Genomic DNA, 17,326 nt, shown 5'->3' with positions numbered 1-17,326 from the left:
TTAGGCAAAAACTAACTTAATCCACATATGTGGTTGATGCCTTCCTCACTTTTTACCAACAATGGGTAATATGAGTGGTTTGGACACATATTTCAGCTATTTTTTTGAATCCAGAAAAAACGTACACACATATAACATAAGTAATCATAACTCGAGACAAGGTTGCCAGATCTTCAATGTTTTGGACTCGTTGGAAATGTTTTTCGATTACCTAACCAACGATTGGTCAGATGATGGATCCGGACATAGTTTACATACATTTAAGTGGGATCCGGCTTCAAAAAAGTGCATCAATATCACTTAAGTGGACATATCTCGAGACAGGGTTGCCAGATCTTCAATGTTTTGGACTCGTTGGAAAGGTTTTTTGATTACCTAACCAATGATGGGTCGGATGGTGGATCCGGACATAGTTTACATACATTTAAGTGAGATCCGGCTTCCAAAAAGTACATAAATATCACTTAAGTGGCCATATCTCGAGACAGGGTTGTCAGATCTTCAATGTATTGGACTCGTTGGAAAAGTTTTTCGATAACCTAACCAACGATGGGTCAGATGGTGGATCCGGACATAGTTTACATACATTTAAGTGAGATCCGGCTTCCAAAAAGTACATAAATATTACTTAAGTGGACATATCTCGAGACAGGGTTGCCAGATCTTCAATGTTTTGGACTCGTTGGAAAGGTTTTTTGATTAACTAACCAATGATGGGTCGGATGGTGGATCCGGACATAGTTTACATACATTTAAGTGGGATCCGGCTTCAAAAAAGTGCATCAATAACACTTAAGTGGACATATCTCGAGACAGGGTTGCCAGATCTTCAATGTTTTGGACTCGTTGGAAAAGTTTTTCGATAACCTAACCAACGATTGGTCGGATGGTGGATCCGGACATAGTTTACATACATTTAAGTGAGATCCGGCTTCCAAAAAGTACATAAATATCACTTAAGTGGCCATATCTCGAGACAGGGTTGCCAGATCTTCAATGTATTGGACTCGTTGGAAAGGTTTTTTGATTACCTAACCAATGATGGGTCGGATGGTGGATCCGGACATAGTTTACATACATTTAAGTGGGATCCGGCTTCCAAAAAGTGCATCAATATCACTTAAGTGGACATATCTCGAGACATGGTTGCCAGATTCAATGTTTTGGACTCGTTGGAAAGGGTTTTTGATTACCTAACCAATGATGGGTCGGATGGTGGATCCGGACATAGTTTACATACATTTAAGTGAGATCCGGCTTCCAAAAAGTACATAGATATTACTTAAGTGGACATATCTCGAGACAGGGTTGCCAGATCTTCAATGTTTTGGACTCGTTGGAAAGGTTTTTCGATTACCTAACCAACGATTGGTCAGATGATGGATCCGGATATCGTTTACATACATTTAAGTGGGATCCGGCTTCAAAAAAGTACATCATTATCACTTAAGTGGACATATCTCAAGACAGGGTTGCCAGATCTTCAATGTTTTGGACTCGTTGGAAAGGTTTTTTGATTACTTAACCAACGGTGGGTCGGATGGTGGATCCGGACATAGTTTACATACATTTAAGTGGGATCCGGCTTCAAAAAAGTGCATCAATATCACTTAAGTGGACATATCTCGAGACAGGGTTGCCAGATCTTCAGTGATTTGGATTCGTTGGAAAGGTTTTTTGATTACCTAACCAACGATGGGTCGGATGGTGGATCCGGACATAGTTTACATACATTTAAGTGGGATCCGGCTTCAAAAAAGTGCATCAATATCACTTAAGTGGACATATCTCGAGACAGGGTTGCCAGATCTTCAATGTTTTGGACTCGTTGGAAAGGTTTTTTGATTACCTAACCAATGATGGGTCGGATGGTGGATCCGGACATAGTTTACATACATTTAAGTGAGATCCGGCTTCCAAAAAGTGCATCAATATCACTTAAGTGGCCATATCTCGAGACAGGGTTGCCAGAGCTTCAATGTTTTGAACTCGTTAGAAAGGTTTTTCGATAACCTAACCAACGATGGGTCGGATAGTGGATCCGGACATAGTTTACATACATTTAAGTGAGATCCGGCTTCCAAAAAGTACATAAATATTACTTAAGTGGACATATCTCGAGACAGGGTTGCCAGATCTTCAGTGTTTTGGATTCGTTGGAAAGGTTTTTCGATTACCTAACCAACGATGGGTCGGATGGTGGATCCGGACATAGTTTACATACATTTAAGTGGGATCTGGCTTCAAAAAAGTGAATCAATATCACTTAAGAGGACATATCTCGAGACAGGGTTGCCAGATCTTCAATGTTTTGGACTCGTTGGAAAGGTCTTTTGATTACCTAACCTACGGTGGGTCGGATGGTGGATCCGGACATAGTTTACATACATTTAAGTGGGATCCGGCTTCAAAAAAGTGCATCAATATCACTTAAGTGGACATATCTCGAGACAGGGTTGCCAGATCTTCAATGTTTTGGACTCGTTGGAAAGGTTTTTCGATAACCTAACCAACGATGGGTCGGATGGTGGATCCGGACATAGTTTACATACATTTAAGTGAGATCCGGCTTCTAAAAAGTGCATCAATATCACTTAAGTGGCCATATCTCGAGACAGGGTTGCCAGATCTTCAATGTTTTGGACTCGTTGGAAAGGTCTTTTGATTACCTAACCAACGGTGGGTCGGATGGTGGATCCGGACATAGTTTACATACATTTAAGTGGGATCCGGCTTCAAAAAAGTGCATCAATATCACTTAAGTGGACATATCTCGAGACAGGGTTGCCAGATCTTCAATGTTTTTGACTCGTTGGAAAGGTTTTTCGATAACCTAACCAACGATGGGTCGGATGGTGGATCCGGACATAGTTTACATACATTTAAGTGAGATCCGGCTTCTAAAAAGTGCATCAATATCACTTAAGTGGCCATATCTCGAGACAGGGTTGCCAGATCTTCAATGTTTTGGACTCGTTGGAAAGGTTTTTTGATTACCTAACCAACGATAGGTTGGATGATGGATCCGAACTTAGTTTTCATGCATATAAGTGAGATCCGGATAAATGTGAAACCACATTTTTATATATAACTTTTGAACTACTTATCGAAACTTCAAACAATTCAATAGCGATGTATGGGACCCTAAACCAAGTCGAATGCAACCGGTTTGATCAAAATCGGTCCAGCCAGTGCTGAGAAAACTTGGCAAGAATTTTGAACACATACATACATACATACACACACACACACATACACACACACACACATACACACACACACACATACACACACAGACATTTGTTCAGTTTTCGATTCTGAGTCGATAGGTATACATGAATATAGGTCTACGAGCTGTATTTCAAATGTTCATTTTTCGAGCAGGATTATAGCCTTACCTCAGTGAGGAAGGCAAAATAAGTAACTGTGCCAATTTTGAGCCAAATCGGTTAAGGTTTAGGAGTTTTTATTGATCGTTGAAGTTCGTATGGAAATTTGCAAAAATGTCTGAGGAAAAACATCGCTTCAGAATTTTGCCGGCAGGTGGCGCAGGTCTTGCCTGTCCAAGTGTGAGATTCTTGCAGGGAATAATATTCCCTACAACTTTCTCGAACGGTGCTCCTAGTTAACCAAGAATGAAATATTTTTCTCGTTTTATTGATCTAACTTAATAATTAGTTGAGTTGATAGATCAACAAGCTCTCAAAATTTTTATTTAAAATAAAAAAAATATCAAATGCCATTAAAACGAAATAAAAATTCTTAAGTTCATGGAATGCAATATTAATTTCATTAAACTGAAACCATGCTTAAGAAATTAATCGGACACAAAAGTATGGTTTTAGGAAATTGATTCAAATAAGATAAATTATAGCAAATTTATTGCATAGTTTTTTTTAGTTTTTTCTCGTATAAAATTGAATCTTTGAAAAATATTCTCATGTACTTGTTCTTAACCCCCTATTGTCTTTTTATGATTTCTTAGGATCATAAATTTAATGTAAAATGGAATCATAATTATTTGCCGTCCTTACAGATCCTCAAAACTCAGTTTCAAATACTACATATTCAACACAAAAAAAAAAACTAAAATTCGTGCACTGTTGCCCATCTTCAAACACGAGTGTTCGGCCAAGGGGCCGACTCAGAATTCCCTACGTTGTGTTATTGTTGTTGTTGTCCAGGCGCGTAGAATATTTCGTAATTGAATAACAATCGATTTGCTGAGACTGCTGAGCCAACCGTCTCGGACGGTGGTCAGCGCGCGAAGAGGCAGAGTACTTTTATTGAGCAGTTACAATAGAACTTAAACTACATTGTCTTGCGGGATGTAAACACACATGGGACGTACATAAATGACGTCTTGTACAAACAACGAGAAATCTCGAATTTAGATTCATGATTTCGTGAATTATTGGATTCACAATGTTCGTGGTACTTTCAATGTTTTAATGAATTTATTTTGCCTTCCTCACTGAGGTAAGGCTATAATCCTGCTCTAAAAATGAACTTTTTATTAAAAGCTCAAAGACCCACCTTCATGTATACATATCGACTCAGAATCGAAAACTTAACAAATGTCTGTGTGTGTGTATGTGTGTGTGTATGTATGTATGTGACCAAAATTCTCACTGAGTTTTCTCAGTTTCGATAACTAGTTCAAAAGTTATGTATAAAAATGTGTTTTCACATATTTCTGGATCTCACTTAAATGTATGTAAACGATGTCCGGATCCATCATCCGACCCATTGTTGGTTAGGTAATTGAAAGACCTTTCCAACGAGTCCACAACATTGAAGATCTGGCAACCCTGTCTCGAGATATGACCAATTAAGTTATATCAATGTACTTATTTTTCTGGATCTAAAAAAAATAGCTGAAATATGTGTCCAATCCGCTCATATTACCCATTGTTGGTAAAAAGTGAGGAAGGCACCAACCACATAGGTGGATTAAGTTAGTTTTTTAATTTAAATTCATATAATTATGAATTTGATTGATGACACTTTTTTCACGAACCATGAATACATGAAATATATTCCAGGTTTTATAAATTGTTATGCATGACGAAAATATTAATTTATGAAACATGATTATCCTGATTTCAAGGAAAAAAAATCAAGTTTTCATGAGTAAAATGCATGGTATATTAAACACATTGCAATATATATAAAACTTTTTAACGCAGAGGTTCATGTTTTCATTTCATATATCATGTGTGGTGGCAGTGCGTGGCCGAATGGTTACGCTGTCCGCTTTGTAAGCGGATGATTCTGGGTTCGATTCCCATCTGCTCCAACATTCCATCGGATGAGGAAGTAAAATATCGGTCCCGACCTTGGTTGTTAGGCCGTTAAGTCATTCCAGCCATAAGTACAAACAACACACCAAACCAAGCCTGCTCCGGTGGAATCGCTGGCGGCGGTTGGACCCGCAATCCAAAGGTCGTCAGTTCAAATACTGGGGAGGAAGGTTCCTTGGAGTAGAAAGAGGTTTGGGTGCTCTCCCCATTCAAGCCTTCGGACTCCTAGGTTCGAGCAGAAACTTGCAATAGAGGGTCCACAAAAGACCCGGGGGTCGTTAATGTGGATGGTTTGATTTTGATTTGTGTTTGTGCTTTTATGTAGATGAATGTAGTGTGAAGGCCGAAAAGGACTGCACTAATAATTTTACTGCAGATTTTTTTGTAAGAATGAGTGCATCACCATTTAGCTAACATAAATGGGTTGGTTCAAAATTTCCACAAGTGGCAGCAATATAACAGAATTGGCGTTTTAAGAATTTTATGATACACTTTGTTGAATTATTTTAGAAATAATTCCTACAAATTCATAAATATTGTATTGTTTTTTTTTTTTTTTTCAAAAGTAGAGTTTGGACACACTTTGAGATAATATTTGTTATGGCCTTATTTTTATTAGTATTTTTTCTAGGTTGGATAAAGTATTTAAAAAAATGACGAATGTATAAGTATTCGAAAGGTTTTGAGGTTAGTTTTTCAAGGTATAACAATACCTATCAAACTTTTTTTTAACTTAAACTATCTTCTATAGTTGCTAGGAGCGGCCGTGGCTGCCTGGTTACGGTGTTCGCTTTGTAAGCAAATGGTCCTGGGATCGATTCCCATCTGCTCCCAACGAGAAAGTATAGGAAATATTAATCTAGAAACTCTGAACATAAACGAAAAATCAAAGTCGCTCGAGTCGGGGTTCGATCCCCCGTCCTTTGGATTGGTAAGCAAAAATGCTAACCACTAGGCCATCACTATCAACTATATTCGCGCTGGGTCCTTGTCCATTTGACAAGGGTTCGGTAGTTCTAAATAACGTTTGAACCCGGTTAGTGCAAACATTCTTCAGGGTGGGGCTTGTCGATAAAAGCTGAGGTACCTCGCGCTCGGCTAGCTAGCGTAGAAATGGGTCACCGAAGCTCGGCAGAGCTAACACCTTCCAGATGCCCATGCGAGTTATTTGCATGTATAGAATGTAGATCTAAAATACATGGAAACAACTCAATTTGTATGAAGTGGCCGCGTGGTCCCGTTTGGTTGGTTGTACACACACACACAAACTTTAAAAAAATAAAACATTGGCAAAATAAGATGAAACAAGTCAAACCGCTAGTCAATCATGGGTAATTCTCCGCCAACTAACGCGAAATCGTAAAAAAGTTGCCCCTCTCTTCGATGTCCGTGATTTCCGTGACTTTGTGTTCTAAGAAGCGTTCACTATCTCGTGACTGTGGGGCAGTAAGACCACTTTTATTTACTGGATTTTTACTAACTTTCAAGCAGTGCACTACACAGCTAAAAAAGTAGTAATCCAGCTCCATGTAAAAGGCCTGGGTGTAAAATAAATATTGCATTATTTTATGCAATTTTATGTGATTTTAAACCCTGAAATATGTAGCCCATCAGTATGGGAAACCTACTTGACCGAAATGTCAAGCTCATATATGCGTTTATCCTAACAGCTTTCATCGGTCTGATGGCCGAGCCGGCTAAGGCGCCAGTCCGTACTGTTGGTGCTGGGTTTGAATCCCGCCGGATGCAACTTTTTTTTTGTGTTTGCAAAAATTGTACATGCAGTGTGTAATATTAAGTGTTTATATTGACGAAGGTGATGTGCATGCTTTTGCATGCGATTTTACCATCGGATTTTTTGCTGTGTAGCCACAACAAACGTCTTAAGCAGTGGTCCTCACGGCTCTTTTTTCCAAGTGCTGTAGAGTAGCCCCTTAGGATTTTAAACTGTATGTTATTGATAATATCATGATATTCTGCGGTTTTCTAAAGAGTTGAAACATTGGTAGAACGAAAAACATGCAGAACATGGTTTTCCAGCGGTGACCACTGGTCTAAAGGGTCATTTCTATGCAACATTTGCTGAACTTTCTGAAAAAAATACTTTTAAAAGCACACGATTGAGTTTTGAGGTCTAACCTCCCAAAAACTATTAGTCTATAAGTCAAAATTAAAACTTTTCCAAAAACTATTTCGTAAAATTCTGATATCTGTAAAAAAGTAAATAGTAAATCTTTCCCAGTTCCTGAGGGGAACACCCTTGAAGAGTATCGGGGCCGGCATTTACAAAGCGGATTCAGTGGCAATTTCATTCTCAACTTAATGTTAACATGTTAAGGTTAATGTTATCATTCCAAAGGTCGCCTTCCTAAGGTGTCTGATATCTGTCCTTATGTTAATACTTTTTGTTTTTGCTCTATAACTTTGTAACCATGCGATGTTACAAAAAACACGATATTTTAAAATGATTGTTTTTGTTCTGCGTAAAAAATTACCTGTTTGGGTTACTGGAGATTCAAATAGTAAATTAAATTTCCCATAAAATGTTATGTCTCGATTTTTAACAGTTAAGTAACTGTAAAATGGCCGCAATTTTAAAACCATGTTTTAATTTGTTTGATGAAAAATACGTTTTTTCCAACTTTTGAGTACGTCATCAAATCGGGTGTCCAATTTTGCACCAAATTTCTATCTCTTCACGGTTATGAGCTAGAAATCACTTGAAATCACTGTCTTAGTAAAAATTCAGAAAAAATGAAGCGGTCGTACCGCCCCTCCGTCACGAAATATCGAAAAATGGACCTCGGATTCGTGATCAGGGATCGTAATTACCTCTTAGAACAAAGTTTCTCGGAAATCGAATAGGGGTCGAGCAACTGCTGTGTGTGTTTGCGAAGAATGATTCGATTTTTAAATTTGAAGGTATGTTGTATCCTTTGCTTGATAATAAACTGGAATTAGCTTGAAATTAAATTCTTATTTTTATGATTTACTCCCTCGATATGCATGCTTTTGTGGAATATTTTAAATCTAACATTGCAGCAAGGGTCCTGATTTCCGATTCAATGAACAGAAACCACTCACTCATCGCCTATCCATTCGTCGCCTATTCCAACCCGCTAGCATTCATGAGCGAATGATACTCGCAAGCAGCTAGCGAGTGGCCCGAACTGTTCACTCAGCGAACAAATACATCGTGAAAATATTTGCCTACTCCGTCGCTCGACGACACTCACACACTACCATGCTCAGCGAAGAGCCATTCTCACAAAATGCCAGCGCGGCAGTCTTCTTGTATTCATGCCCTCAGTTTGCCATCAATTTGATTTTTTCTTGGTGGAAGTTTCTTTGAATGGTGTCTATAATGTTATGAAATCAAAATAAATGCACAATTTAATTGATAACATTGATTTTAGGCAACCCAAATCAATGAGTATAACGCAACGCATCAGAGAAAAATTGTGTTCAGTTCAGAGTGATCGGTGACGTTCGGCCTGCCTGAGCCGTTCGGAGACTGAGCCGATCAGAGAGAGAAGGAGAGTAGAATAGAGAGTGTTCGGGAGCGAATGGTTTGAAAGTGACAAACGGTAGGAATTCATCAGGGCAGTATCGCGTCGCCTGCTATTTGTGCTCGCGAATGGAGTGGTTGATTTTGAGCAATCAGGACCCTTGCATTGCAGAATTGCCAGATTTTTCATTGATAGCTGTTGTAATTTCGTTTTTCATAACAAAATTGGCGGCCATTCTTCTTTTAAAAAGATAATTACCCTAAAAAAATCTGCTTTTCTATGTTTCCCATTTCTTCATTCAAAGCCTCGTTATTTCACAATACTCAAGCCGTAGGCAATGTAATTACTAATTTTACCCACGAGAAACTCCACTCTTCCTGTAATGCAATAACTTTGCACAGGATGTGAAAAACTTTTCACGTGTAATTTATACGTATATCGTAGAAAATGCATTATAAATGTTATTGTTCTATACGTTCTCATTTACCGGTCTCACCTGCTCGGTTTCTTTAGAAACCAAACGGTGCTGCTATGCCATACCTTGTACAAAACTTAAATTACGAAACACAAAGTGTCCCCTCTTTCCCCCTTCAAACAAGAGTCCTTTACCATAAAACCCCGTTTTAGCGGTGGGTGGAGGGCGGTGCAATCCAGGCCCAATTCTGGCGGGGCTCGCCCTAATGAAAAATTTATTGTCTGAGGTCAAGGAAGTGTGGTCTCCACCGCAACCAGTTGGTTGTTTTGGGCCTGGCAAGTGGCCAACAATTCCCACCAGCAGCAGCGAAGCGATGGGTTGATGTCTCGGCATGTGACAGACTGGCGCTTGGCACGGTTGGCTGAAGGGTTGGTGTCTCTGGCCAACTTGTAGGCTACGAGTTAAAATTAGATTGCACTGGATTTAGGTTGCAATTGGTGGGGGATTAAAAATGGCTTTCAAATGGACAAGATTGCAAAATAATATTGGAGTGATGCACAATTGATATGTCTTCTGATATTTGGGTGTGGAGTTTGTCATCTTTCTTAATTTTTTAAAACATTTATTTATAATTATTCAGGATAAAAATATTCGTCATACTTATGATGGCTTGATAAATTCTAATCATTCTCTAATTTAATTTTAATAACACAATCTCAATTAAACAATTTCCTTTTTGAAAAATATGAAGCTCTGTCGCGTGATTCCACTTATCCCGATGGATTGTCCAAGAACTGGAGTATCAAACGTTAAGTGTTTCTTCCCATCGAAAATTCCACCAATCCAGTGATTCAACGTGACTTCGGGAAGTGAAAGTTTTCTGCTCTCTGGATTACCAAAACGTGCAAATACTCGAACCTAAGATAAGTGCCTTGTTAGATAAGTACAAGAGTTAAAATCTACTATAAAAACGCTACCGTGCCAGCACTCATCCTCTTCATTCCACTATCGATTCGATAGAACAACATGGCATCGAAACTGACGGTAGCGTTCCTTTTGGTGGCCAGCCTGGCGCTCGCTTCTTCCCGATCCGGTAAGTACGCTGACTAATAAATTCTGAACGTGTCCTAACCTCAAACCGTGGTTCCAGCTAAACGGATCGTCGGAGGAGACGAAGCCGCACCGCATGAGTTCCCGTACCAGCTGTCGCTCCAGTGGAACTTTGGTCCCCAGGACCGGGCTCCGCTGCACTTTTGTGGAGCCTCGCTGCTGAACGAAAACTACGTGCTGACTGCTGCCCACTGCGAAACCGAGTACTCCGACGACGGATTCATCGAAGTGGTGGCCGCGGAACACAACGTGGAAGCGCTCGAAGGTCCCGAGCAGAGGCGCCGCGTGGTGACGTTCGCGATTCATCCCGGCTATCAGGGTGGAGTCAGCCCGAACGATATCGCCGTGATCCGCGTGGATAAGCCGTTCGAGCTGAGCGAACTGGTGCAAGCGGTGCAGCTTCCGAAGCAGCTGGAACAGTTCGAGGGGGACGTCACGCTGTCCGGATGGGGATCCATGTCGACCACCATGCAGCCGGAATATCCGGACAAGCTGAGGGTTAGTACAAATCTACAGAAACGGTGACGTAAACATTACACTTACTCAAAATTTCCAGAAAGTGGTCCTCCCGCTGGTAGAGTTCGACGCCTGCCACCGGCTGTGGGACTTTTCGGCTGAGCTGGCGAAGAGTAACGTTTGTGCCGGACCCACCGACGGATCCCGCTCGGCATGCTCCGCCGATTCCGGCGGTCCGCTGGTTAAGCAGCTGGACGGTGGTGCCGTGGTCCAGGTCGGAGTCGTGTCCTGGGGTGCGCTCCCGTGCGGGCAGCCCAACCGGCCGACGGTGTTCGCCGGAGTGGCGCACTACATCGACTGGATCGAGGAACAGCTGCGTCAGGATGCTTAGGATGCTGTGATACAGATTTGGCTGGGATAACCCTAATAGAATCTATTTTTATAGGGGGAAATGAGAAATCTAGAACAAACAAAAAATAATAAATTCAACTTCAAATCGGAAGCATGAGTTTTAAAAACTACTCTACACAGAACACCGTACGCCCCAACAAGTCTCGAAAATCTAATCCTTCAACTACCAAATCGTCGCCGTCGTGCTAACTTGTTGCACGTGCATTTTGGACAAAATCGAGTTAAGAACGCCATTTTGTGCAGCTCACAATGCCTAACCTTTTGACCTTCACAGATCCCCAAAATTCGACTCAATCCTGAGATATTCAATAAAACCAGAAAAAACTCCGTGCATTGTTGTCATTTTTTATATGAAAGAAGTTTCAATCATGTCGTGCTATCTTGTCACTCCCTGAAAATTGATGTAAGTGCGACAACTGGCCAAAGGGATTTCAGGTCAAAACGCGTTTGACACAGGAATGAGCTAAACTATCGTAAACATTTTTAAATATAACTCGGAACTCCGGCAACCAAATTCAACCAAACTTCAGACAATGCACAAAATGGTCAACCAAACAAAACGTATTTGTTATTGTTTGCATTGCGTGCTCTCGTTTTTGTTTATTCAAGGTCAAACATTAAAACGCGTTTTACTCGCGTTAAGCCACGGAGTATGTTTCAACACTTGACGTTATTCGATGCCTCTGTGCTCTGATGTACTAACTGACTTTTGGGCCAAAATGAGTTAATGATGACATCTTTTAGCTAATTAAATTCCCTACAAAACGCTTCTAAGAGATCTGAAAAATTCGTTTCCTACGCGGAGAAATCGCCCTGCAACCATTTGTACTAACTTACATTTTCGAACGCATCATGAATGTGCTCTCTTATTTTTCATCATGGCTTGACCTTTTGAAAACACGCAAATCCATAAAAATACGATTACACTATAATATTATGGTAAATTGCCAGGTGTCCTTACTAGTTTGAGCAATATTATGGAGCACTATTTTGGAAGGCAATTAGCACAATTGTGCACATTTGGATACTTGAAGAAAGTGTAAGTTAGACGAAGTGTGTCAAATAATTATTTAGTGGCAGAGTTTTTTTTAAGTGTGACATTGGTAGGTGGATGTTATTGTTACGTAGTTTTTGGATTGGACGACCCCTGCAGTTGTGCTAAGTGTGCACAACTACTTGGGGGGTTTTTGAATTGGATATTTGAGTTAGGCTAAGTGTGATATTGGTGAATGGATGATGTTGTTGCGTTGTTTTTTTTTATTCGACGACCCCTGCAGTTGTGCTAAGTGTGCACAACGACTTAAAAAATGTTTTAATTGCGGTGTATTACAGTGTAACGAATGTCACGGTGTAAAGAATGCTACGATGCAACGAATGTTGCGTTATAACAATGTTACGGTGTAACCATACTACGGTGTAACCATACTGCGGTGTAACGAATGTTACGGTGTAATGGATGTTACGGTGTAACGAATTTTACGGTGAAATGTATGTAGCGGTGTAACGAATGATACGGTGTAACGAATGTTACGGTGTAATGAATGTTACGGTGTAATGAATGTTACGGTGTAACGAATGTTACGGTGTAACGAATGGTTCATGGTTTACTGAACCAGGATTGAACCACAAAGGGAGGTTTAAGCCGAACCAATAGGTGAAATTACCCCAACCGGTTCATTTGGGAACTCTTGTTGTGCACACTCAGCACAATTGCAGGGATCGTCCAATCCAAAAAACTACGTAACAATAACATCCACTAGCCAATGTCACACTTAGCCTAACTCAAATATTCAACTCAAACACCCTTCAAGAAGTTATGCACATTAAGCACAACTGCAGGGGTCGTCCAATCCAAAAACTACGTATCAAAATCAGCCACTAACCAATCTCAAACTTAGCCTAACTCAAATATCCAATTTAAAACATTTTTAAGTAGTTGTGCACACTTAGCATAACTGCAGGGATCGTCCAATGCAAAAAATTACGTAACAACATCAACCTTCCAAATATAACCAACCTTCCAAATATTAAATTCAAACACCCTTCAAGAAGTTGTGCAAACTTAGCACAACTGTAGGGGTCGTCCATGTACAAATACCAAGTATTGATTTTTTTGGAGCACTTTTGTTCTATTCGATACAAATTAAGAATGCATTGCAAGAGACACACTTGTTCTAATTGCAATCTACCATAACAGTTCTATGGTTTGTGTCCTGGATATCTTGCATTTCTAAAAAGGTCGTATGACATGATGGAAATAAAATAAACTAGCTCAAAGTTTTTACAAAATCATTTTCTTCTGTTTGTAAGCGTAGAACTATTCGGTTTTCATCATAGTTGGTCTTATTGAAGCTATTTCAAGGATCATCATACTTATATTTATGAAACCTCACACTTCACTAAGTTTTTCTTCATAAAATTCAAGTTTTAACGGTCGTTGCTCTCAAAAACTGCAATTTTCACAATAAATTTAATGATAATGTTGAGAAAAATGTTCTTTAACAAGCAACAATTCAAAGTTACTACGCAGAAAACATTGAAACAACAAATAACTACTATTTTTACAATAAAATGACTCTGCGCACTTTTGTACCAAGTGCCACGTTGGAAGTATACAGGACTCTGCCATCGAAGAAGCATTTTAGCTCAACTGTAAAATTCACCCTGTGCACGTTTGTGCTAACTCATACAAATCACTGTTCAAGACACACTTGTGCTAATTGCAAACATAGTTTTTTTTTTTTCGTAATTTCTTTGCCAATTTTGTTTTGCATTTCAAAAGTTTTCATATATTACCATGTCTTTAAGTTATGTCAGGAGCATACTTTAAAATTATTAGGACAATTGTTTGTCGAATAGTTTCCCAGAAACAGTAATTCAAAGTTAAAAAATCGTAACCACCAAAATGTCAGTTAGTATAAGAGAGCACACAAGCATCGTATTGTTGTCATTGTGTCAAAAATAATCAATCTTTGTGAGAACCTTGGTGGGACCCAAATTTTGTTTACATTTATAAGAAAAAATTGTTCCGAAATTGAGGATATACAATGGTCTCTGATCTGTTGATCTTACTATGAAGGTTTTTTGATTCTTCTACCCTAGAATCAGTTCGTTTCCAATGACATTTAGATAAGCTTTAGTAAACTAGTTCATGAATCAGAGTGAGCAAATAACATTGAAAAAAAGTTCACACATTCATGATCACCGTTCATCAATTTCATGGACTTCCGATCTTTTTTTTGTTGTGTGTGTATATGTTTGTGCATTGGATGGGGCATTTCATCGAAAGGGCCATGCCCAATATTCTCACAATCGCAACGTTTTGATAAGTTTGTTTTGCTTTGCCAAGGTCCTGTGTAAGCGTAATCAATAATACAAATACCACGCAACTTCTAAGTATTTGCACTCATTTTGCATTCGCAATCTTCACTATAAAAGCCATCACTGCTGATCTTCAGTTCATCAGTTGCATTCAGTCGATTCAAAGGGTGAAGAGTTTAAAGTTTACAACGCAAAACATGAAGTTAGTTCTGCTTACACTTTTGGTGGCGAGCGTCACAGTCTTCGCGGTAAATGGACAATACGGTCAAGTCTGGGGTGGACAATATCCGGGTCCTGTTCAGCAAAGTATTGGCCAGCAACCAATCTATGGCCAACAATATCCGAGCTATGGCCAGCAACAAGGCTATTACGAGCAACAAACCTATGGCCACCAACCAAACTATGGCCGGCAACATGGCAATGGATTCACGACTAAAGGTACGCTCAAGTAATGTTTGTCATTGTCATAGTAAAGATAATCACATTTTTGATCACTTACAGGATGAAAACGATGCGAACGAAACAGTTTTTAAACGTTGATAGGCTGGGCAATGAAACAAAAAAAAAACATCTCAAGTTATATCTAACTATTTTAATAAAAATAAAACAAGGATTTGGTTACGAACACTCTAAAGCTTTTTTTTTGAACACCTGACTCGGCATAGAAGCCGCATTTCCAACTATTGGCAGAATAGATCAATCGAAAAAACATTGTTTTTTATTCCAAGGATGCAAAAATTCTTAAAAAAAAAACAACTTTCGCCTAGAAATTTAGTGGTTCATACTTAAAGGGAGCATCTTCAAATAACTGCCGTATGAAGGGTTAAAAGGGGGTGGTTGGACGCGAACATGCAAAATCACTCACGGGTTTGTTAGGAGAAGGAATCTCCTTCCGACAGTATCCTCCGTAACTTCGAGTGGTATGTAAATTCTGCTACTTCAATCTTATAAGATATACCACACCTTACTGTTAATAATGTGATAGATGAACTAAAAAAACTGATCTTAAAGTGAGTGATGGTCTTCACGAACGCGATTCCACGCATCGTCCATCTTCACCGTCAAGGTAAAAGGTGAAAGTGTGCTGAAAATTCCTCGCAGCATAATCACTACACCGAACAATGCCAAAGCTCTATCAGCACCATCAGCACCAACAGAAACCTGGAGAAGAAGGAAAATTCTTGCGCTGGGAAATCGAAACTGCCAATGGAAAATTCAATCAATTTTCACCCTCGATGCTGCTCGCCGGCATAGATAGAGAGAGGGAGAATGGAAATGCATTTCGTTGCAGAGAAGTGATATTTCCGTCGTTCGATTTAAATTGTAAAGATTTCCTCTTTTCGTTCGAGTTTCAGTTAGAAGGAGCCTTGTGGGGAACAGGCAATCAACTATCATTCTTTACATTTTAGTACTGTGCCCGGGGATGAGTTTATTGTTGGAAAGTAGGACATGCTCGAATGAGACAGTGAAGATGTTTATTTGGGACAAATGTAGTGGGAAACAGATCAATTCGAATGTTTTCCTTCCATATGTTACGTGACTTTCAAGTATAGAAACGCGCAAGAAAAGGTTTTCGATCCAAATCCCTCAACCCTTGGGAAAACATTGGACCCGAAAGAATGTCCGTCACATCATCTGTCAAACCAATTCCTCACACAAAAAAAAAAAACATTCAACACCCTTTGTGATCCTTCAGGCAAACCGCACCAAAAGAATTCAGTGAACCACACAAAACGTCAAGTTGCATAACAAATAAGTCGGAGAAAAAGCAACCGGCACAAGTCTTTGTCCGGACACCGCACAGCCGGAACAATCGAACTCATTACCCGAGTGTGTAGGGAAGTTTTGTCCGCTTCATTTTGGCTCCTCATTTTTTTTTTTTTTTTTTGGTCGTCGGGTTGAAAGAACTTGACCGCAGCAGATCTTCTTCCCGGAGGTTGACCAACAGCCGGCATACCACACAAAAATAAGATGATGAACAACAAAAAAAAGAGTTTCGGAGGAATGAATTCATAATAGGAACTATTGGGCGTCGTAATGATCACGATGTGGTTTTTTAACCTCAGGAAAAAATTTGACTGGACCACCCAGAAAGTGGATAATTGTTGCAACTATTTGAAATAAAATAGTTTTGTTGACAGTAAAACTCTGAGCGATTTTTTTTACCGAAATGCGAATGACGTAAGACATTATCCATTAATTATGTCACACTTCATACCAACCTTCATGGTTTTTGAAACAGAAAATGACAATTGACATTTTGACAGAAATGGCCATAGCCTGTAGTGGATAATGTCAAGACTCTGGAGTGGCCGATGCCCTCTGAGATTTTATTTCAAAAGTTTTCTAAGTTCTTTGTCCTACTGGTTATGCGTAACATAACCACCTGCACCTTTTTGATTTGCTTTAGAGATAATACATAATTAATATTAATAGGTTACAGTAATGCCCCGGTTTTGCACCATTCAGCTTCCTCGGTTAAGCACGGCCCAGTGCTTAAGATGTTACATACATGTAGAAAATTCCAAGTTTTAATATTACAGAAAATTCCCTAAATTCACTAACAAGGTGATTTTCAATCACTCCTGAAAGTTTCATGAAGATATTTCGTGACTGAACTGAGCTAGAGACGATTTAGGTTCACAATTTTGCCATGCGTAAAGCGAACTGTCAAACTTTATGAACGTTTTTCTCTAAACACCGAGGTGATTTACGGGTGTCACGATATCTCGAGATGGGTACATCAAATTGGCTGAATTTTGGGGTTAAGGCATATTCCGTGTGCCTGACGAAGCCCGATT

The 17,326-nt window shown here is 39.5% G+C and overlaps 2 protein-coding genes across 4 annotated transcripts in view; both read left to right on the top strand.

Moving 5' to 3' along the window:
• LOC6031736 (tyrosine-protein kinase Btk29A) overlaps window positions 1–17,326 on the top strand; it is a 180,325-nt gene that overhangs the window by 22,789 nt on the left and 140,210 nt on the right. The window lies entirely within an intron of this gene.
• On the top strand, window positions 10,221–11,295 carry LOC6031739 (trypsin-1). The gene is made up of 3 exons (XM_001842406.2): window positions 10,221–10,320; window positions 10,378–10,835; window positions 10,894–11,295. Exons 1-3 carry the CDS (start codon window positions 10,254–10,256, stop codon window positions 11,182–11,184), a joined length of 816 nt encoding a protein of 271 aa, XP_001842458.2. The 5' UTR covers window positions 10,221–10,253; the 3' UTR covers window positions 11,185–11,295.

The sequence above is a fragment of the Culex quinquefasciatus genome, chromosome 2, assembly GCF_015732765.1.
Source record: "Culex quinquefasciatus strain JHB chromosome 2, VPISU_Cqui_1.0_pri_paternal, whole genome shotgun sequence".
In the NCBI taxonomy this organism is placed as follows: Eukaryota; Metazoa; Arthropoda; class Insecta; order Diptera; family Culicidae; genus Culex; species Culex quinquefasciatus.
Note: the sequence above shows the minus strand (reverse complement) of the source record. Positions and strands in the feature narration are given on the sequence as shown.

Coding starts and splice junctions, on each gene's coding strand:
- LOC6031739 (XM_001842406.2), top strand. CDS start 10,254: ATGGCATCGAAACTGACGGTAGCGTTCCTTTTGGTGGCCAGCCTGGCG. Junction 10,321..10,377: donor GCTCGCTTCTTCCCGATCCG/GTAAGTACGCTG, acceptor CCGTGGTTCCAG/CTAAACGGATCGTCGGAGGA. Junction 10,836..10,893: donor AATATCCGGACAAGCTGAGG/GTTAGTACAAAT, acceptor CAAAATTTCCAG/AAAGTGGTCCTCCCGCTGGT.